The sequence below is a fragment of the Dromiciops gliroides genome, chromosome 4, assembly GCF_019393635.1.
Source record: "Dromiciops gliroides isolate mDroGli1 chromosome 4, mDroGli1.pri, whole genome shotgun sequence".
NCBI classification, from domain to species: Eukaryota; Metazoa; Chordata; class Mammalia; order Microbiotheria; family Microbiotheriidae; genus Dromiciops; species Dromiciops gliroides.
In genome coordinates, this window is record NC_057864.1 from 110,748,254 (window position 1) to 110,772,336 (window position 24,083).

The following is a 24,083-nucleotide window of genomic DNA, read 5'->3' on the forward strand; positions in this document are numbered from 1 at the left end:
TTTTAAAACTTTGATGTCAAAATTTGTTTTTATACGTAATTTGGAAAAGAAAAATCTAAACAGAGATAAAACAAATGTTGAGCTTAAGATGGGTGGGGGGGGGAGTTGATGGAGAAATTTGGAAATTTCAGGCTAAAGTGTCTGAGTTTTCTACTTAGTCAGGAGTCACCATAGATTCCTAAGCAGAAAAGTCAGGTGGTATTTTGTTGGAATAATATTATTCTAAAATGGAGTTTGGAAAAGGAAGAGTAATCACTCAGCATTTGAAGGAAAAGGACTGGCTAAGAACATTCACAATGACAGAATGCATGAGGTCAGGCACCTTTGTTTCCTTCTCTTGCTTTTATTTAGAAGTAAGGACTAGGGGCAGCTAGGTGGTGCAGTGGATAGAGCACCGGCCCTGGAGTCAGGAGTACCTGAGTTCAAATCCAGCCTCAGACACTTAACACTTACTAGCTGTGTGACCCTGGGCAAGTCACTTAACCCCAATTGCCTCACTAAAAAAAAAAATTCCTTGAAGTCATAATTCATCATAAGATCAGTAGTTAGCTGACTCCTCAGTAACACTCAGATTGGGTAATCAATCTACTCTGGATCCACCAGAATACCATATTTTTTTTTTCTGTTGAACTCTGTTCTGAGCCAGAATTTATATCAGGTATCCAGGAAGGGGTAAGGAAAGGGAGTCAGGCCTCATTTCTTCACCCTGTGTCACATTCCAGGCTTCCACTTTCTCTTGGAGGCAAAGAGCCTTTTCACAATATCAGGGTCATAAAGAACTTTATATGAATTATTTTTTCATTCAAAATACAAGTTCACTGAGGGCAGAGACATGTTCTCCTCATAGACTGGAAGTTTTTCATAAGTAAGTTTCCCATATCATCTTTGAACACTTTCACTAGACTATGAGTTCTCTGTATACACAAACTGTGTTGCCCAGATGTTTGGAAGTTCCATAAAAATATGATATTTCTACTCTATTTTGCCTTGACTTTCCTGTAACACAGGAATATGAACAAATTGAGCATTAAACCTTTGCTATGGCTTGATGAGCAAGCCAACCATGTGCTGTTTCTTATTGATGCCAGCACAGTGGGTATGGCATAATTTTCTATATTTTTGTGTTACCTTGTGCTCTTGTTCTATAAAATCCTCAGTCTTGAATGGGCACTCCTAAGTCATTAAATCACAAATGGAAATGGAAATGCCTTGCTAAGCAATTGTGTAGTTTATGGAGCTTTTCTTGATGGCATTTTTCTAAGGCCATTTAAATCTTTCAAGTTAGTTTTACATTGAACATTTCCATGGAGCCTAACATAATAAATGAATCTAGTGATTGAAATCAATGGTGGTGGGACAAAAGGGGGTGTCAGATGGAAGGAAACGATATTGGAAGGCAAAGAAGACACAAAAAGAGCCAAGTTTGCAGTAAGGTTTCTGATAAATCAGAATATTTAGGCTTCCAGAATTGAAGGCACTGCTCATGGTTCTGTATAGAGCAGAGTTTGAGAAACAGCTTGGGAGGTACCCCATCATCTCTAGCTTTTTTATGCCTTTACTCCCTTTCTTCTGAGGCCATAAGCAGCTCATCAGTGCTTTTAGCATTCCCCAGGAGGGAGGTTGGAAGACATGAAGACTGCCAGGAAGTCTTGCTGGTTATTAAGCAGAGACTTCCAGGGTCTTTTTATTAGTGATTAATCTCATTGGCATGGTGCTAAACAGTACACAATCCCCCTTCCTCCTCCTCTGCTCATATCTCCAAAGTTACCATCTCATATAGTGCTTATTTATAACTCCAGAAATAAATGTGCATCTGGTTGCCCTGGGGAAAGCTGAGGTTTTGATGTGTTCTCAGGCAGAAGATGAGTTAGAAGCACAATGGAAAGAAGCAGAAGGTTATTATGATACTTACCTCTCCCTTATACATCCCTGCCTCCCTAGAAGAGAGTATGCTTTTTGGAGAGTAACTGAAGGCCAAGTTTGAAATTTATTCTATAACAAAACTTGTTAAAACAGTGACCTGTACAGTGGTGAGAAAGTTGTGATTATTTAAAGAAAAAATACTGTTAGAACAAATAATAAGTATAACAGAGAGCTCTGCCTAGCAAAACTACAATAACAATATTTGTTGATTTGGTTATGAAAGGTTTTTTTTTAAACAGTCAATAAACTTGCGTCTTTATGTGGTCACTAATTTTTTTCTTTTTTATTCTTCATAAACATCAATAAATGTGATGATTTTATTGTACAAAGAACAGGAAAAAAGAGAGCTATGTGTAAAATGGAATCTCTTATGAATAAATTTTCTCAAAAATATATTTTAAATTTAACATGGCAATACCATCTCTGCCCTACTTGTACATATACCAGTCTGAACTTATTCCTGCTCTCTTCTGTGTGTTTTGAGGTTTTATTTATGTTTTTTTCTTTTTTCTTATGTCAGTATCACTACTTCCATTAGCCCCAAAAATGAAAGCTCTCCTTTGTAAGAAAAAATATAGTTAAGCAAAAGAAATTGATATATCTATCATGTTGGGAAATGTATGTCTTATTCTGAACCTACAGTCTATCACCTTTCTGAAAAGAGGTAGAAATCATACTGAAACATCAGTCTTCTGGAATCCTGCTTGGTTATTACATTGATCAAAGTTTTTAAGTCTTTCAAAATTGTTTTCTTTTACAGTATTATAGTAATTTATAAAAATTGATCTGGTTCTATTCACTTCACTCATGCAAGTATTTGCAGACTTCTCTGAATCTTCTTTTCTTTGCATCACTTCTTAAGCTGCAGCAATATTCCATTACTTTAATATATCATAATTTGTTCAGCCACTCCCCAAATGATGTTTCTAGTCCTTTGCACCTACATAAATGACTAAAATATATTTGTTCATATGGGCCCTTTCCTTCTTTATTTTATTTCTTTACCTAGTAGTGGTATTGCTAAGTCAAAGGCCATCCACAGTCTAGTGATTTGTGGCAAATCATTCCATATTGCTTTCCCGAACAATTTGAATGGAGTTTATTTTTCTACATTTTGCTGATAGCTTGAAAATATACATAAAGGCTGAATCTGGGGGGGGGAAGAGAAGCAAGGGTTAAGTGATTTGCCCAGGGTCACACAGCTAGTAAGTGTCAAGTTTCTGAAGCTGGATTTGAACTCAGGTCCTTCTTAATCCAGGACCGGTACTTTATCCACTGCACCACCCAGCTGCCTCCAAAAGACTCCAATCTACCAGTGAGGGAATTGAACCCTGGTCTCCCATGTGCCAGGTGGGGATACTAACCACTATACTAATGAAGAGCTGGCAAGGATGGATTTTTTAAAATTTTGTTTTATATGCTGCTACTTTGATAAAATTTTCATTTCAACTTATTTTTAATTGAATTTGTATGCTTCTCTAAGTAAACAACTACCTAATTTACTAAAAACAATGATTTTGTTTCTTATTTGCTTATGCTCATTGTCTTAATTTTCTTTCCTTATTTGCTATACCTAGCATTTCTAGAACTATATCAAATACTATTGGTGACAATAGACAGCCTTGCTATTCTTTAGACAAATTATCTTTTATTTATTTGACCCAAATATTCTTTAAAATTTTTCTATTTAATCTCCATTTAAGATTGAAATTTGTAAAACCATATTTTTATTGTGCTGTCATTAGGAAAAATAGTTTCTCTGTTTATGAAGTTTTTATGTCCTAACATGTGATCACTTTTTGTTTGTGTGGTATACAAAGCTGAGAAATTATGTGTCCTTTTGTTTCGCATTAAATAATCACATGGGATCTGTGTCATAGCTTACTTTTCTAAAATTCTGTTCAGTTCTTTAACTTCTTTTATGTTTATATTTTACTAGATTCGTCTAGGTCTGAAAGAGCCACATTGAATTTCTCTCTATAATTCAATTAATTTTTCCTTTAAGTATTTAATAACTGCACCACTAAGTATACACACACATACATACATATATATATGTATAAAAATGTGTGTATATGTGTGTGTACATACACACAAACATGCATACATTTATATTAACTGTTGATACTGATAGGGACAACTTGACATAGCAAGTAGAGTCAAGTTTGGAAGACCTGTGTTTAATTAACACTTCAAATACTTAACTAGTTTTGTGACCCTAGATAATTCACTTAACCTCTCTCAATCTCATTTTGGTTTTGTTTTTTTGTTTGTTTTTAAGGCAATGAGGGTTAAGTGACTTGCCCAGGGTCACACAGCTAGTTAAGTGTCAGGTGTCTGAGGCTGGATTTGAACTCAGGTACTCCTGAATCCACGGCCAGTGCTTAATCCACTGCACCACCTAGCTGCCCCCTCTCAATCTCATTTTTCTAATTTGTTAAATGGGAATAAAAATAGCATCTACCTCACGTGATTATGTGATGATCAAATGAGATAATGTATGTAAAATGTTTTGCAAACCTTAAATGCATTTTCCCTTTCATTATACCTAATTATACTTTTTGTTATCTTTGGCACACCTCCACTCTCATCTTTATATAATAATAAGACGATAAGATAGAAAAAGAACCCTAGTAATCTATAATTGAAGTATTCTGATGCCATTGCTTTGCCCCTCCTCTCTCCAACCAGGCCAGAGTTGGATCACTGCTTTTTACATTTTCTTTCTCTCCTTTTATTGATCTTTTTTTCTCTTCTTTTACAATCTACTTCTGAAGTAGATTTTACTTGTGATCATTTCTTCCCCAACACTACCCTCCTTGTAAAATTCCCCTTTCCCTTCTACCTTTCCCTGCCTCCTGTATCCTAGGTGAATTCAATGAATTTCTCTATCTCACTCTGTGTGTGTATCTTTGTGTTCACCCCACATTTTCTTCCTCTACATTCTCACCATTTAAGTTTATTCTTCTTCAGGCTCACTCCAGTTATGAGAAATAGTAAATTCCCTCTTGATCTTCCTCGTTTTTCTCTAGTATATTCCAATTCGCTCATTTCCTTTCTCTTTTAAAATAAGTGAAACAAATTGAAACCACTCCCAAAATAGATCCCAAATTTCTTTCTTTACTCCCTTTATAATCCTTGAAGGCAATGGGATTTTGAAGTGATACTGGTTAGAGGCTTTGACCTTAGAATAGAACCCAACTAACTTGCTTCTTGAAATGAAGGACTGTTTAGTGAAATGTTTTCCTTTTATCTCTAGTGCTTATGTAATGCCTTATAATAGTAGGCATTTGATAAATATTTATTGAATTGAATTGAGTTGAGTTCAGTGTCATGGCCTTTTCCTCCTTATCATTAACCAACTGGGGTAAATGGCTAGAATATAATAAAATAATTGAATCTTGGAGCTATAAAGGACCCCAGAAGTGATTTGAGTAAAGCAATACATGAAGCACCCATTCTATAGAAAGTATTACAGCAAAATCAATCTGTTTGCTATGTTCAGGGAATAGCATTCTGTCTTCTGTCTTGGTGTTTATGCACAATCTGTTTTCCATATTTGGAATCCACCCCCTCCTTGTCTCTGCTGAGAATCCCTAGCTTCTGTTAACTTCAGCTCAGGTGCTAGCTCCTTCATGAAACCTGTCCTGATCTCATATCTGTTAATCCTCTCTCCCTCCTCAAATTAGCTTGCATTTACTTACATTTTATATTCCTCAGGAGAGGTAAGCTTCTTGAGGTTAGGGCTTTTACAAATATTTCTGCTTTGATATATCAACTGTCTAGCACAGTAACATAGGAGGAAATGCTTAGGAAATAAGTGTTTGTTGAAATGAATTCAAGTTCAACACTGGAGAAATGTTCAAGTTTAATATTTGTATGTAATAGAACTTCTTTGGAAAAACAAGTCAGATCACCTAACATCCAAAAAAAATGCTTTTGGTATATGAATGAATTCTATCCAGAAAATTTGGTGTTCCATAGCAGAATTTTTATTTCCCTTGCATAGGAAGATAGTATTTAAGTAATGTATGTGCCATTAAATATTTTGTTTTCATTATTTTACTTTGCTTTCTGACAGTTGTAGGGACTGGATGAAGCGATCTAGCCAAATTCTTCATCCCTTCTTCCTGCCCTTCATGGGAAGAAAAGAGACATATCTTTGAGAAACCCTATTCTCTAGCCACAGACTATACTCTAAAGGATGGCTGGCTTTGGGAGTCAAGTTAGAAAATAGTGTTATTCTTCTGCAAAACTACTTGACTTATAAGGGGTTTGATTTTTTTTTAGTGAGGCAATTGGGGTTAAGTGACTTGCCCAGGGTCACACAGCTAGTAAGTGTTAAGTGACTGAAACCAGATTTGAACTCAGGTCCTCCTGACTCCAGGGCCGGTGCTCTATCCACTGTGCCTCCTAGTTTCCCCAAGGGGTTTGATCTTGAAACAATCTTGGCACCAGCCATCAACTGACCCACCAGCCATGGGTAATGGAGACATGTGATATGTTCTTTTAATGTTGACATCTAATTAAATGAAGCTAGATGCTTAAATATTACTAAATATAGTTAGTTTAATTTCTGTTTCATAAATTTCACATCACTCTGTTTGCCAAGTAGGACACAGTGTTTTTAATGGGTAATTTTTCAAAGTGGAATACAAGACTAGCATCCTGCATCTTTCACTAAAGGGACTTAGAATTATGCAGTGCAAAACGTACCAAAACCTTTGAAAGCCGACCCCTCATGGTCTCCTGGAGACTATAAAAATTACAGTCTCCAATTAACCAACTGCTGGCTATACTTATTAAAATCCCTTTATGAGCTACATGAAGCAGATCTGATGTTAAAAGTATATTGCATGCTTTCCTATCTCTGGTCCCCTGGCCCCTCCATTTTCCCCACCAAAAATCGGTTGTTAGTTTATCTGTGGCATTTTTCCCAAAGAATGAGAGATTAGGCTTTAGGCAATGTCTAATCTGCTACCCAAAGATACATACACGATTGAAGATTTGTGTCATAGATCAGCTGTAGGTTTGAAACAAAGGCAACCCAAATTCAAAATATACTCTAGATCCAGTGTTAAGTCACTGGACCTTCATTCTAGGCTTAGGATAGCTTAGTCAGCACCTTGGAGAGCTCCAAAAAGCCTGTAAGTCAAAATAAAATAGAAAACTAGATGTTACCTCATTGCTAACCTATAGGATTCTAAATACTGACTCTGAGGCTATTTATTCCCTTTTTTGATGTTGAAGTCTGTGATATTTAATGGGCCAAGCCCTTCTTTCCCTTTGGATGCTAATAACTGTTGATATTATATCAAGCACAGTGAATAGAAGCTGGGTAGAAATTACACATTTAAAAAGTCAATCTACATTCTTTATGTATTAGCATTCCTGTAGGATGGGGAAGGCAAAAGTGGATGTCACTCAGTGTAAGTTGGTGGGTTCTGCATTAATTTAAAGGACTTACAGGGGAATCTTTTTTTTTTGTGGGGCAATTGAGGTTAAGTGACTTGCCCAGGGTCACACAGCCAGTAAGTGTCAAGTGTCTGAGGCCGGATTTGAACTCAGGTACTCCTGAATCCAGGGCGGGTGCTCCATCCACTGTGCCATCTAGCTGCCCCCGGAAATCATTTTAATATGCCAACATCATCATTTCTAAAAGTGATGACCTTAAAAGTGGGATGAGCCAGTAACATCTTAAAACCTAGGGAAAGAATTTACACTTGGGTATTGGGTAGACGTAGGCCAAGATTTCTTCCCAGACAAAATGACAGATCAGAGAATAACAGATTTAGAGCTGGAAGGGACTCCATGATCAACCATGTGGTGACAACGACAGATGCTAATAAGATGGCAATGGGGACTAGTTTTGTCTGAGAGATTTTTCAGGTCATTAAAGTCAGATGAAGAAAATATCAGGGTTAGATTCTTGGGCTCTGCAAGTCAGTAATTCTCTATGCTTGGTAGGTTTGGTGTTTTTTTTACTTATTTTACTTGCTAGTACAAGTATTTTAAAGCTATAATTTTGTCTTGAATCTTGGAAAAGCAGAGGGGGCATCTCCAGGAGTATTGATCTAGTGTCGGTGTTAAAGACAAATGTCTATTTCCTTTCTCTCAATACCAGTAGCAAAGGAATATGGCAGCTAGCAATATGGAAATTATAAATGAAGTGACAGTTGCCAGGGGGAATTCAGAATAAATGTAAGGTTCTTGAAGATAGGAACTTAGGTGTTTTTTGTCTTTCTGTCTCCACTTCTTTGTGCATAGTAGGTGCTTAATAAATGTTGACTGAGTTGTGGGATTGAGCTCCTATTAACTACCCAGAGTGGAATTACTGTGAAAAAAGAGGTTTCTTCTTGTGAACGGGCCCTTGGGTTGAATTATTATTTTATTTGATGGGAAGAATGTCATTAATCACTCTAAAGACCCTCCTTTTACCACTCCTTATATGATTGGGAGGAGGAGATTATGTAGATAATCATTAGGTAAGGAGGTAGAATTTGAGCACCGAATAACAACCAGGTAGCTCTCAGGAGACATTCCTAATAGGTGAGATGAAGTCTGGGATTGTAGGAGAAGAGTTGACTCTATAGCCCTCAAGGCTTTGGCAGTTAAGACTCTAATTCTTGGGGGAAGGTATATCATTTCAACTCCCTGGACTTCAGTTTTTCAGTCTTTAAAATAAGCAAGTTGAATTGGATGGTCTCAGGTTCCTTTCAGCTGTAACACTCCATGATTCTGTACTGAGAAGAAATTCTGTTTTGGTCCAGTGTTTTTGCCAATTGCTAAATAACCCTAATGGTTCAGTCAACAGTGAGGTAAGTTAAGTAGCATTTAATGAACTGTGTGCCAGTAACTATGCTAAGTGTGCCATAGATAGTCTCTGCTCATAAGGCATTAACAGTCTAATAAGGGTGACAGTTATGTGTACAAATAAGGTATAGGTGAGGGGACAGCTAGGTGGCGCAGTGGATAAAGCAGTGGCTCAGGAGTCAGGAGGACCTGAGTTCAAATCTGGCCTCAGACACTTGACACTTACTAGCTGTGTGACCCTGGACAAGTCATCTAACCCTCATTGCCCCACAAAAACCAAAAAACAAACAAATAAGATATAGACGGGATAAATTGGAGACAATCAACAGAGGAAAAGCATTCACATTAATGGAGACTAGGGAGGTTGCTTGCAGAAGCTGATATTTTAATTGAGACTTCAAGGAATACAAGGAAGGCAGGAGGCAGAGATGAAGAGAGAGAGAATGCCAGGCATGGGGGCTAGTCAGTGAAAGCACTTAAGTGTTGGGAGATGGAGTGTCTTGAGAGGAGCATGAAGGCAGCCAGTGTAACTACATTGTAGAGTCAATAAGAGTGTCAGTTAGGTTTATGAAAACTGAAAAGGTAGGAGAGGTGAGGTTAAAGAAGGCTTTATAAACCAAACAGAGGATTTTCTATTTGATCCTGGAGGCAATAGGGATCACCAGAATTATTTGAATTGGGGAGTGACATGGTCAGGCTTGTACTTCTGAAAGATTAATTTAATAACTAAGCAGAGGTTGGATCAGAGTAGGGAGAGAATTGAGGCAGCGAGACTAACCAAAAAGCTATTTAAATATTTCAGGTGTGAGGAGATGAAGGGCTGACACAGGGTAGGAGCAATTTTAGAGGAGAGAAGGGGCATAGATGAGAGATGTTGTGAAGGTAGAAATTACAGCACTTGGCAATTGATTGGCTGTGGGAGTGAGAGAGAGGAGGAGACATTGAGGATGAACCTGGCTTTTAAGGCTGAGTGACTAGGAGGATGGTGGTACCTTCCACAGTAACAGGAAATAGTGAAAAGGGAGAGTTTAGGGGGAAAGATAAGTTCAATTTGGATATGTTGAGTTTAAGATGTTTGCAAGATATATAGTTCAAGGGGCAGCTAGGTGGCACAGTGGATAGAGCACTGGCCCTGGAATCAGGAGTACCTGAGTTCAAATCTGGCCTTAGACACTTACCACTTACTAGCTGTGTGACCCTGGGCAAGTCACTTAACCCCAATTGCCTCACTAAAAAATTAAAAAAAAAAAGATATATAGTTCAAGATGTCCAATAGGCAGTTGGAGATGTCAGTAGGGAGATTAGGGCTAGATAAGTAGATTTGCAAAAGTATGATAATTGAATCCATGGGAGTTGGTATATTATCATTATCAGATATTCTGTTGTGCTTGCTGCCTTTCAGAGGTTGAATAAAGGCAGATGGACATTCATCTCTTGATTAGGTTCTAGACTCATCTTCAAGCTCTAAACTAGCACATCTTAGCATTCAGGGAAAATTGCCATTGATTAGATCCTGGAATAAAAGGAATTTTTCTGAGATTTTTGTTGTAAAATAGTATGGAGGGAAAAGAAAGGGAGTCCAGAACAGAGTCTTGGGGGAAAATTGGAATTAGCACATGTGACCTAGATGAATAACCAGCACAGAAGACTAAGGAGGAGGAGGAGGAAGAGTCAGATAGATATGAGGAGAATTAAGAGAGAACAGTGTCACAAAAACCTAAGAAGAGAATATTAAGAAGAAGAGGGTGCATCTTTCTGCTTGAATCTTTTCCCAGCAATAAATGATAGAGTATTGCTTTCTCCAGATATCAGAGGACTGCAGAGGATCTACAATAGTACCCATTGTTGGGTGCCACATGGAGAGCTGACTTTATGATTCAAGTATAGTTAAATTACATGACTGGTATATCGTCATTATATAAGACATTCTGCAGTAATTCATCTTTAGAGAAGTTTATCATTCTGTGTGTCTATGGATTCTAAAAGGGTCAAAACTAAATATAAATATAATCAGGAGGCTTGTGTTCTTGGCATAGCTATTTAGTGCAGGCCAAGACAGACAGTGACCCTTTCTTTGGGAATATGCAACATCTCAGAGCCACATAAAGCAGCTGTGAAGCGACCAGGGCTTTGCCCTAGGTCAGAGGAATTGAGAGGGCACTGATAGCTCTTGTATTTTTTTAAGTAGCATAGAAACATATGAACTTAACACCTCCTTTGACAGAATAATTAGTTATAATAAGAAATTACCAGGTGACTCCCATGGCCTATATGCAACAGAATTATTCCAGATGAAGTCCTTCTCTTAATCCCAATTCCTTATAGGGTCCTAGGTGTCTCTATCCCTCTGTCCCTCCCAGTATCCTGGGGTTCCTTCCTATAGCATTTTGTATCTGAGAATCTTCTCTTCTCTGCTGAATTTATCTTAAAAATGTGATAAAGGTCTATTTTGTGCTACTTTCTCTTGGTGAGTTTAGTTAAGCTTGCCCTGAGCACCAGTATTTCAAAACTTAAAGTTACCCAATCTTTGATAGTAAAAAATACAATTATTTTCTTTTTATGTGGAAAGGTATATCATGGGTATGGTTGGTTCCATTGAAAAATTAAGATAATGCATTTAGAGAAGGAGCCCTTAAAATCATTTAGCCCAACCTTCTAATTTTACAGACAAGACACTTGAGTTCCAAAGGATGAAGAGATTTGCCCAAGGTCCCATAGCTAGTAGGCGGCAGAATTGCAATTGAAACATGGGTCTTTTGACTTAAAATCCAGGAAGCATTCCATTGTTCTTTGCATTTAAGTCCTATGAATCTCCAGGAGAAGGTGCAACTGTTAGGACTCCCACCCTTCCCCACATGCACACATTCTCATAAAGGTGTATTACTATTTATATTGATCCCAGACTCAGGGGCATTTATAACATAAAGTTATAACTTTGTTGACATTATCAGGTCTTATGTTGTGCTTGCCACCTTCCTGAGGTTGAGCAAAGGCATGAGTGTTCATCTTTAGGTTGGGGGTTAGAACAGCCTTTAGGCTCTAAACCAACACCTCTCAGTGTTCCTGGACATTGTCATTGATTACTTCCTAGAATAAAAGGATTTTTCTAAGGTTTTTGTAAGTTATCATATAGAAGGGAAAGTGACATCACTGCATTGTCTGGAGATACCTAAAATAGATATGCATATGTTTGTCAGATTCACTGGTTCTTCACCACCACCATAGAAACATGTCCCCTTTGGGGAACTGAGCTTTCTTTGCTAAGCTTCATGCACCAGTGACATAGCAGGTCTGATCATATGAATAACTTTAACACTTTAAAGTGTGGCTCACTTTAAAAGAAATGGATACACAAAAGTCTGAGTTTTAAATCAGAGAAACTGGGTGGGAAAAGAGCAATAGAAGAATTTTTTAAAGCAGGATTTCTTTAGATTAGGAATCTCTGAACTTGTTTTTAAAAATATTTTTGTAACTGCTCTTAAATATAATGAATTTCCTTTAGAGCTCTCTATATTTTATTTTATGCATTTATAATAGTAGCCAGTATCCATGTAGTGTTTTAAGTTTGCAAAATACATTACAAATATTAACTCATTTTATCCACACAACAACCCTGGGAAGTTGGTGCTGTTTCTCATTTTATAGATAAGAAAACTGAGTCAGCCAGAGTATAAATGACTTGCCCAGTATAACACAAGCTAGTAAGTGGCTGAGGTCAGTTTTGAACTCATACATAATAGGTCCCTAAATATTTATTTAGATTTTTCACAGTATTATTCCTTTGGGAAGAAAAAAATGAAAGGAACCATTTTTATTTCCTCCATATCAGAAATATAATCTTTCTTGAGAGAAGACTGTATTCTTGAACTTAAGGGGTCTGGCCAACCCAGACTGTAGAGAGATGAGATTATCCCTCCCAGGGAGGGACAGTAGAGAGCTACTGACAAACATGGTAATGGTTGTAAGAAATTGGGCACAGAGTCTTACGGGAGAGTTGAGATGCCTTCTGGGAAGGAGTCATGATAACAGCTACTTGGAACTTTAAGGGTCTTAGTTGCTCCTTGGTAAAATTCTAAGGATACTTTCATTGTAGTGTGAGCTCCAGCAGTTCCTCCCATGTTAGAACATAGCCTCATGATCATTCAATAGTTTATTTTTGGTTGGAGCCTTTGTCACATGGAGCACCTGCTGTCCTCGGTATTGTTTTCTTCCTTGTGGGTTCATTGCCCACTTCTGGACAACTTGCCTGGGAGAGTGAGATTGGCTCAGGCCCTCCCTCTCTTTCATTCCATCTCTGGCCAGGGGGCAACGTGATCGCTAGCAATGTTTTCTCATCTGTAAAGGGAAAGGGTTGAATGAGGTCATTGATTCATCATAACATCAGAATAGAAAAAAGATTCTAAAGTTAGAGTTTCCTAGCAAAAAGTAAGCAGTTAATAAGTGCTTTATCCTTGATCCTCCAATTCCTACTCAAAGTATGACTCCTACATGAAGCATGTCTTATATTAATCTCAAGCTAACCTCTCCTTGAGTTTAGTTCCAGTCAAGAAAAGTTTTTTAAATGCCTACTATGTGCAAGATTACACTAAAAGGCTCCAATTTTCGAGTTCTGTGATACTTTGTCTACCATACTGTTGCCTTCCCTTTCAGACTTCATTTAACTCTTTTTGTATGTTTCTAGTAGACTTCTATATTACTGGGCACTCTAGTTGTCATGTATGTATTTTGTCCTCTTACTGCACTATAACCTCTATGAGGGTGGTAGCTATGTCTCATGGGAACGTTATCTTCCTAGATCTCATATGGTATTCAGAATACAATGGTTGTTTAATGCTGAGAAGCTAGGTGGTTTGGTGGATAGAGTACTGGACTTAAAGGAAGGGAGACCTGATTAAAATTCTTTCCTTAGTCACATATTGACTGTGGCTCCGAGCAAATTGTGTAACCTCCTTCAGCCTCAGTATCCTCAACTATGACATGGTGAGGTTGTTGTGAGGAGGAAATAATATAACATGGACATCACTATCAGAGTTATTAGCTATGATGATGGTGGTTAGTATTTATATAGTGCCTCCTATGCATCAGACACTGTGCTAAGGGCTTTACAAATATTATCTCATTTGAACCTCACCACAACCCTGGGACATAGATGCTATTATGATCCCCATTTTGCAGTGAAGGAAATTGAGACAAACAGAGGTTGTGACTTTCCCAAGTTTATGAAGCTATTAAGTGTCTGAGGTTAGATTTGAACTAAGGTCTTCCTGACACTATATCTAGCATTCTATCTACTGCACCACCTAGGTGCCTCAGAATAATAGTGCTGAATTGAACTGCACATTTAATGTAGCCAGACTTAACATTTAAAACTCTTCATGATCCTACAGACCAACTGTCCATAGAGTTTTCTTGGCAAATAGACTGAAGCAGTTTGCCATTTCTTTTTACAGTGGTTCCCTTTGCCAGGCAATCAGAGATTAAGTTACTTGCTTAGGGACACACAGCTAGGAAGTGTTGGAAGTTGGATTTGAACTCAGGTCTTCCTGACTCTAGATCCAGTGCTCTGTCCACTGAGCCACTGGCTGCCTCAACATTTAAAATACATACATGTTCCCCAGGCATTGTATGTTAAAGGTATAAATGGATGAAGATGTGTATCTCTTCCTCTCTTGTCTCCACAGATACATCTATATCCCAATGGGAGGCTCCCGCCGGGGAGTGCTGGGAATGCTGTTTTCCACATCAATGACTTTTGCGTTTGTGAGTTATTGGCATGGAGGGCATGACTACCTGTGGTGCTGGGCAGTGCTGAACTGGATAGGAGTGACCATGGAGAATGGGGTCCGGAGGTTTCTGTCCATTCCCTTCATTCACGACAGTTTGGTGAGCACAAGATACTTTGTTTTCCCTCTTGCCCCTACAGCAGGGCTGGCTGGGCAGGTTGGGGAAGGTGATTGTAAGATGGGTCTTGGTCGCTGGGTTTTCCCTGATGTCTATTAAGGAAATCAAATCCTTTAGTTCCACACACACCTCCATGTTCCCAGAGGCAAGACTGGATAAATGATTCCCTGAATATGACCAATCAACAGGAACCTATTAAATCCTTCTAATGTGCCAAGGATACAAATATGAAAGTGAGATAGTCTCGGTTTTCAAGTAGCTTATGTTTTATGGGAGGAAAGAACATCAAGAAACCAAGCAGCAGAAACTCCTGGAGTCAGGAGTACCTGAGTTCAAATCCGGCCTCAGACACTTAACACTTACTAGCTGTGTGACCCTGGGCAAGTCACTTAACCCCAATTGCCTCACTAAAAAAATAAAATAAAATAAATTAAGAAACCAAGCAGCAGGTATTTATTAGGCACTTATTATGTACCATACATTGTGCTAAGGGATGGAGATTAAAACAATACTAAACAAACAAAAAAATCACATAAAAGTAAATAAAATGTGATTTAAGGAAGTGGGATCGAGCTCTTGTGAAGCTCAAGTAAGGTAATGGGTTAAAATACTCCGCAAACCTTAAAGAACTATATAAATGCCAGTTGTTTTTGTCGTTCCTCCAGTCATAAAGCCTCCCGTGTGGTAATAATTTCATTCCCTGAGCAGTCTACTACTGTGTTCCTACTGAGCTCAAGCAATATTTATAGAGCAATACAGGGATGTGCGGGTAAATGTTTAATAGCACTTGAACCTCCAAATGTATGCACACATACTTTGATGTTTGATATGAATTGATAACACCTTCTTAAGTCTAGACAGTCAAAGAAGAAAACACAATGCTCTGTACCAACTGCTGATTTCTGAGCTGTAAATGGTCACCTTGAAAATTTAACAATCAGATCTCTCACAAGCAGGTTAAAGATGACTCCAGGACACACCAGAAGGTTTAGATACCTCAACCTTTCAAGACTTTCCCCCAATTGATCCTATGCTACTATTCTTGCTTTAGCTGACACAGCCCCTCAGAAACTCAATATGTCAGCCAGGGTGAACTGTTGGTCATCCTTTGAACAGACCCTACCCTCTCCTGACTTTGCATTTTGTTTATGCTTTTCTTCCATAGCTGGAATCCATTCCCCTTCAGTGCCTTTCTGCTTTTCAAGGAACAGCTCAAATACCACATTTTCCATAAAAGCCTTTCCTGCTGTCTCTCCTCTTAACTCTCATAGCTGTTGTAGCTCTCTGGTTCACTTATAGCTTTCTACTTTTTATTAGGTTATTTGTCAAATTGTCTTATTTTCTCCTTATGATTCCACAGGTATCAAGGGCCACTGAGATTCCATGGGGTGCCATTCTTTCCTTCTTCATCTACTCAGCAAGCCAGAAAACTTGGTTTGCTGGTGCCCTCCCCCTTTTGTATTTGAGGTGTGTGTGTGTGTGTGTGTGTGTGTGTGTGTGTGTGTATTTACTGCTCTATCTCTTATTTCTAAACTGAGATCCTACTATTTCTTAGTTTATAGATTTCAATTCAGCCATTTTGCCTTCTCTAAGGATATGTTCCCTGAAAAGATTACATGATTCTAGGGTGTTGATTTTTCTCTATAAAGGATTTATTGCTAAACATCAAAGGGAAATAGATACAATGGGATATTACTTCAGTAATTTTTGTATCTGACAGTTCATCATTGTGAGTGCCACTCCCCAACCCCCATAATGTGGATCAGAGTTCCTGAATTTTTTAGTGGATGGTATTTATGGGTTGCCATGGCTCAAAAAAAAATCATTGCCCAATAGTATTCCTTTTGGTGATAAACAACTCTGAACATCACTGGGCTGGTTCTCAGATAGCAGATGGGTAGTCCATCATTGATCCCCAAATCAAAACCCTTCCAGCTTGATAGAATGATCTAGGGCTTTTGATTCACTTACAAACACGTTTAGTGTTTCTGCCTACTTCTCCAATGCTTAGCAACAATTTGGGGAGCCTAGGGTCTTGCAGTACACCACAATCAAGTTTTCTTTTCCTGAGTTTTCTAGAATATTTTCTGGACTTGTCAGTGCCTGTATCTTCCTAGACTTGCTGACTGTCAACATGGAAAAACAGTATTCCTGACCTCCTAGATTCAGCTCCCCTTCAGGAACTGTACCTCCATCATTTTCCCCTAGATAATCAATGTTCTGCTCCTATGTGTTTTTATTTCATATGTTTACTTTTATTTTTTTGATATACTTTTCTCTCTCAGAGGGGCTTTTCTCCACTGTCTCTCCAGTCATTGGACACTAAAAACCTGCCCCTGGATTCAACTGTCTTCTTAAATCAAGGGGCAGTATATCCCTCCATTCCTCATACCCCTTCTTCCTCCAGGCATTGGTTCCTTGAACCTAGCCTTAAAAAATCTTCAAGTCAGCACATATAAATTGGGCATGGCTTCATCCCACTCACAAAAGAAGCTGGACTCTAGTCAAGCTAGAGGGCCTAGCAAGACTTCTCTACCAGATTTTCCTTGTGGACATGGATTGTGCACTATTGATCTGTGTATCCCCAGAACCTGGCACGATCTCTTCAACGTGGAGGTATTTAACAGTATCTTTAATACATCAGTAGATTCATTATCTCATTAAATAGGGCACTCCATTGTTACCCTTTGATAGTCAGTCATCAGCATTTATTATCATGTTCCTGTGCTGTGATAAGTGTTGGTTATACAAAGATAAAAGAATATAGAAGTCAAACTTAGTGTGGAAGGGGCAATGCTCATGGAGGGAACAAGAAAAGTCTAAGGAAGCCAGGAACTCCAAGAATCAGAGGTGAAAAGGGAGAACATTCCAAGCAGAACATTCCCAAAAAAACACAAAGATGCACACATCATTTGTGAAGACACTGAATTCACAAGTATGGTTGGATCTTAGACTGTGTAATGTAAAGGAGCCTGGAAATAGGACTAAGGAGATAGGTTTGAAATTCTTTATAGACCAAAGAATTTGGTGATTGTAGAGGTAATGGAATGCCAATTGAGTTTATTGAATAGGAGTGAGGGTGACATTGGCATTTTTGGAAAATCAGTCACTTGGGTGGCTGCGTGACACCTGTCTGAAAATTCTCCTTTGGAAATCTACCATTGTGCTAGAGGCTCTTTTACATTTCATGATCACCAACTTAACCCCATGATCCATCTATATATAACAGACGATCTCTCACATTCACTGTATGACCTTGCCCCACTTCCTCTTCCCAGTCATGCATTTCCTGGATGACATTTTTACACTACTCATTTGCATAGGTCATCATTGGGAAATATGCTACAACTACTTATACCCACCATCCATCTCTCCCTTGCCCTTTGGATCATCCAAATGTTGATTCTTTGGAGATGATGGTGTTCCATGATCCATAACCCCTATAGCACTACTGAAAAAAATACTTTTTTTTTAAAAGATGGGTTTGAGGTCAGAGGATAGTTCAAGGTTATGGAAACTGAAGAAATTTCCCAAACATAATTCAACCTATTCTCTTCCTTCTGTTGTGGACTCAGGTACTGTTCATCTGCAGTGCTCTCCATGATTGTATTGCTGATAAATTAGCCCAATGGGTTGCCCATCTAAACACATATTACTCTGAATTTTTCATACATTTTTCTCCTTTGTGAATGTACATCATAGCTGCTGAATTGGAAGCAACCCATTCACTGAATAATTATAAAGCAAGAATGATCTTCCTAAAATTCTTTCTTTAAAAAATTCACATTTTCTTTCTTCTAAACATGCAGTGGGTCCTAGATGTTTATTTAGAATAAAGGTATATTGTTTCCAGTTACTAATAGTTGTCCTTTTGTCTATAGGCTTCTATTATATATTCCTTAATGTGACCTAGACTTCCAAATGGGATATTCCTGAGTGTAGTAATGGCATCTCCTATTTTTCTGTACCTCCTTCATAGTACCCATTCATAATAGTTGCCTGTTGATCCCATGAATAGGTCTGGTGTGGCCATAGTATACAAGAGGATAGTTTATGACAATTTTGAGATTGGTTTCTGGCCATAGACAATCCTCTTGTATACCATGCCCATACCAGATCTGTTCATGAAAGAATTTAGAATATTTGCTTTTCTATCTTTTTGGTTCTAGGATCCAACCTTCTCATGTTATAGATGAGAAAATGGAGTGCCAGCAAAGTTAAATGACTTACTTGAGGTCTTATAGGCACTAAGTAACAAAATCAGGATTTGAACCCAGGTCCTCTGACTTTCAAAACTGGAATTTTTTCCATTGTAACATTCTTTCCATTTACTGTACTTGCAAACATGTGCAAATAACTGCCTGTAAGCCTACAACACAGTCATGCACAGGGAACTTGTTAGATGTTTTCTGTCTTTACAGAAGGCAAAAGAAGAGGAAATTGACTCATGCTGCAGTCTGAGATATTTAGGTTAGAGAAATTCTGTACTGAGTTGTTCAACTATAAGCACAGAAAACCAGAAGATGTTGGATCTCTTTCTCTGGGCTTTTTTTCTTGTTTTGCTGTTTAGCAGGGTAGGTTCTAATTGGTCCAACCAAGCTAGGATTCTCTTTTGAAGCTCATGGAAGAGAATGAATATAGGGAAGAAAGAAGAAGAAAGGAAATAGCCCTCATGGTACCCAACAGCCTTATGAGAGCTGAGACTATTAGTTGTGACTCACCAAGAAGCAAAGCTTTAGAAAGCTGACAAAAGACATTTGCAGAGCACTCATGAGCTGGGTGGACCTCACAAGGTTACTGAAGAATGAAAAAGCTTTTTCTTCCTCTGTACTTGCTGTTTCCAGGGTAGCTAGAATTTATTCTGTACTGAAAACTTTTGATAATTGAAGAGACATTTAAAGATCAATGCAAAAAAAAAGATTCTGCCAACTCTTTTTGACTTGGACTCTTCTTTATAGGGAGATGTATTCAGGTCACTAGTAAATATTTCCTGCAGAGTGATGGACCTTAATCTTGAGCTTTGCTTTATTGCCATTTGGATATTTTCCCCAAGAGTCAATCACTAAGCATTTGTTAAATACCTACTATGTGAGCTTCATTCATTCTTTGTATTTGTGTTACAGAAATACTAGTTGCATAAATGCTTGTTGATTGATGGATATGTGGACCATATGCCTAGGATTAAATACTAAAGTGAGAGAGTACCCTGTCTATGAATAAGGAGTGGATGGTAGAATTGCTCATAAAATAAATTATTAGAGCTGTAAGTAACTTTAGAGCCATAGAAACCACCCCCTTCCATTTTGCTAGTAAAGAAACTAAAGCATAAAGAGATTAGGTGGCCTGCCTAGGATCACACAACTAGTAAGAGTCTTAGGTGGAATTTAAACACAGTCCAGTGTCCTAACCACTATGCTATGTTCACAGATAAGCCAGTTCAAGATATATACAACATTAATACAAAGTTATTTGGGGGGTGGTAATGAATAATTTTAGGGGATTTAGGAAGGAGATAAGATACCACTTGATCTGAGCCTTTAAAGGAGATGGGAGTTTCTGAAGAGGGTGGGGATGGAGGGGGAGAGGGAGAGGGAGGAGGAGAGGAAAAGAGGAGGAAGAGCATTCTGGGCATGGGAGCAGCCTCTGCAAAGGCATGTGGGTGGGAGATGGAATTTTGTGTAAGGTGTATAGCAAGAAAGCTATATTGGCTGGAGCATAGAGTGTGTGAAGGGGAGTAATTCCATTCTGTTGAGTAATTTAAAATCAATGTGACTACTCCTCCCTTCCTCCCCTAGCACTCATCTCTTGCCCCTAAGTGGATCTCATTAATATAATCTTTGGGATAAGGCCATTTCTATCTATAGAGCTAATATTAGAATCAGCCAACATTTATTTAGTGCTTTAAATATTGTAAAGTACTTTCTTCACAGTGCTCTTAGGAGGTAGAGAGTATTTGATTGCTATTTTACAGGTAAGAGAACTGATCTGTGACTTGCTCATGGTCACATTGCTAGAATGGGTGTGAGCCTAGTTTTTGTTTTGTGTTGTTGTTGTTTTTGGTGAGGCAATTGGGGTTAATTGACTTGCCCAGGGTCACACAGCTAGTAAGTGTTGAGTGTCTGAGGTCAAATTTGAACTCAGGTCCTCCTGACTCTAGGGCCAGTGCTTTATCCACTGTGTCACCTAGCTGCCCTGTGAGCCTAGTTTTGACCATAAATATCCAGATTCTAAATCCATTGTTCTTTTCAGTGCACCACAACACTGATAACTTGGGAACCACCTTACAAAATTGAAAGTGAGCTTATACAATAAGCCTAAAAAGGAAATTAATGTTCCAGTTATGAGGTAAAGCCTGACTATTTTTTTTTTTGGTGAGGCATTTGGGGTTAAGTGACTTGCCCAGGGTCATACAGCTAGTAAGTGTTAAGTGTCTGATGCCAGATTTGAACTCAGATCCTCCTGAATCCACAGGTGGTGCTCCATCTACTGTGCCACCTATCTGCGCCTTGACTATTTTATTTTTTAGGATTATATTGTTTTAACTGCCCAGTTAGGGTTTTGACTCAATCATAGCTCTAACTCGGGTGGATATGAGCATGGTTTTGTGGCAGGGCCCTGGCATCTGGGGAGGACGGACATTTTCCCTGCAGTGGTCAGTCCTTCAGATGCTGTCTTTGCCTTGTGACCATTCTGTTTGTTACCTTGTCTAGTCCTAGGACAGCATCCCTAGGGTCCCATCACTATGATCCTCATCCCTTAGGGTTAACTTTTCCCCATTGATGTGCCCCTCACCTGCCGCCTTACCCCTCAATTTCTCCCAGGGGGTTAGTGGTAGAAATCATCATCTGTGCCACAGGGTCATTGGCTGGGCTTGCATGGATGACAGGCCAAGCCCATATCAGTACAAATGTTCCTAATTAGGGTAGTCTCTTTTCTGTGCCTTATATAATGCTGCTAAGCCTAAGAACCAGTATCTTGCTTTCCATTTGGAGACACAGAGGATCGGTGTCTATGCTGAGGTAATGTGTATGTCAGCCAAACTGGAACCTGGAGATCTTCCCGTGCCCCTTCTGAGTTTTCCTTAACTTGGCCTGTGGCCTCCCCAGACAGAGTGTTTGGAGTTTATGATGACCAGGAATATCTGGGAGTCTCTCTCCCTACCATGAGACAGTGTCTTGAGGTCTCTCCCTATCACAGAACCTTGTATCACAAGGACCCTCCTCAGACAGATCCTCATTCCACCTACTCAAATATGTCCCAGGTGCAGTAATTCCTACTTCTGGCTTAGAACTAGACAATCTCTAAGGTCCTTTCTCACTCAATTCTGACACTTTACGATTCTGTGACTCATGTTCTACCATGCTGTCTCTCACTCAGAGCAATTATGCCTTATTAGCTGAAATTTTCCCTGTGACTGTGAGGATTCAGAAAGCAAATACACTGAATTTCAGAGACCATTTTCTATTAATGGATAGTCCCCTGTAAGATGAGTAACATATAGTTCACTTATAGGTACTTCATTCTATGAAATCATAATTCATCATGTAGCTTGCAAATACGTTAAGACTGGCACGGAGAGTGTCAAGATAATCTGGTCAGAAATCCATTTTTAATAGAAATGTCAGTGGGAATCAGCACTCATAACCCTAACTTAACTTGTTTTGTGAAAAAAGTGACATGTTTTGCCATCTTAGCCAATGTATACTTGGACAAGAACTTCTATAGCATATACCAGTTAAGTGGAACATAGAAATAAGTTAAGTAAAATTCAAGACAAATGTCTGCTAAATTATAAAAATAAGTAAGACAATAAGTATTACAAGAGATCATTTTAGAGAGGAATAGGAGGTCAGTGAAAGCTAGAGCACTCCACAGTATCTTCTAGAGGAAAGTGGGACTTGGAATTGAACCCAGAAGGATTACAGCATTTAGATTGGAGGAGCTTGGTGTAAGGAGAGTATAAACAAAATCAGAAAATTGGGAATGAGTATGATATGTTCAAGAACTACTAAGGAAATTGGTTGGCTGGAGTGAAGGATTTATGTCCTAAAGGATGTTTAGACATAGTTCTATATTCCTTAATCTGGTATTCACAGTTTTCCATAATCTGCTCTTACCCTGTGTGGTATAATAAAAAGAACACCGGAAGTTGGATTCAAATCCTAACCCTGACCCTAGTCATATGACCTTGGGAAAGTCATCTCATCTCTCGGATATTCAGTTTCTTCATCATTGAAATGGTGATCAAAATTCTTGTAGCACTGCATAGTGAATTGAGGATCAGTATTAGAATCAGGAAGTCTTGAGTTAAAATCATAGTTGTGTGACTATGAGCAAGTTACTTAACCTCCCTATATTCCAGGTAACTCTCTAATCCTATAAAATGCAGATGCTTGCCCCTTCAAGGGAGTTTCAACACCAGAAATTCCCTTATACTTCTGAAATCAGAAGTCTAAAACCCCTTGTCCCCAAATAAGATTTCCCATACTATCTACCTCACAAGGTTGCTGAAAGAAAAGTATTTTGTAAACTGTGAGGTTCTATATCAATATTATTTATTGTTATTATTGTTGTTATTATTATCTCAGTTTGGGAGGAATCAGATTATGCAGGGTCACGAATGCCTGTCTGAGGGATAGAAATATAATCCACTTAGCTAAACATGGTGGCATTTAGTTAACATAATAGTCCCATGCACAAAATTAGTCTGTTATCCCATCTCCCCAGAGCTTGAACAAACCTCTAAGGTCTGATTTTCTGCATCTGAAAAACAACATATTTTGTTGTGAACAGTTTGTTCCAATGCTGATTATGACCCTTTGGAACCCCACTTCAGCATGCCCCACTCCTAATGATCATTAATGATGCAGGAGGCATACTGTGGCATTCACTGGATGTACATTTTCTTCTCTGTGGGGATCCAGAGCCTGTGTCTTAACCTGCCTAGTCTCAGAGATGGAATTCTGACAATAATTCCACATATTAGTTGAAACACAATCACTGTGGCAAAGGTGTTTTTTGGCATTCCTTTAAAAGTATTCATCAATTTAATAGAATAGCTGATGGAAAGAATTTTGAAATGTAGGCCACTCATGATTTTTCAGGAATGGCAAGTCCTGCATATATGATCCAATTCAATTCAACCAGCATTTATTAAGTGCCTACTATATTCCAAGGCAATGCACTATTCCCCGAGAACACAAAGAGAAAATGAACAAAAAGGCCCATTCCCTCCCCTTACAGAGCTTACATTCTACCTGGAAATATATAACATACCCACATAAGTGAAGTATGAGGAGGAAAGTCAGTAAAGGCTTTCTGTAGTAGATAACGCATGAGATGGGCCTTAAAGGAAATTGAGTATCCTAAGAGTTAGAATTGAGAACAGAGTATTTCCCAGGCATGGAACAAAATATGGAGGAAGGAGATGGAAGGCTAAGTTTGAG

The 24,083-nt window shown here is 38.5% G+C and overlaps 1 protein-coding gene across 1 annotated transcript in view; it reads left to right on the forward strand.

Annotated features, from left to right (window-relative positions):
• The window catches only part of HHAT (hedgehog acyltransferase), a 535,206-nt gene that overhangs the window by 343,656 nt on the left and 167,467 nt on the right, over positions 1-24,083 (forward strand). Inside the window, exon 11 of the mRNA XM_043999913.1 lies at positions 14,418-14,619. Coding sequence (XP_043855848.1) covers positions 14,418-14,619 — 202 coding nt within the window. The remainder of the gene's footprint in view (positions 1-14,417; positions 14,620-24,083) is intronic.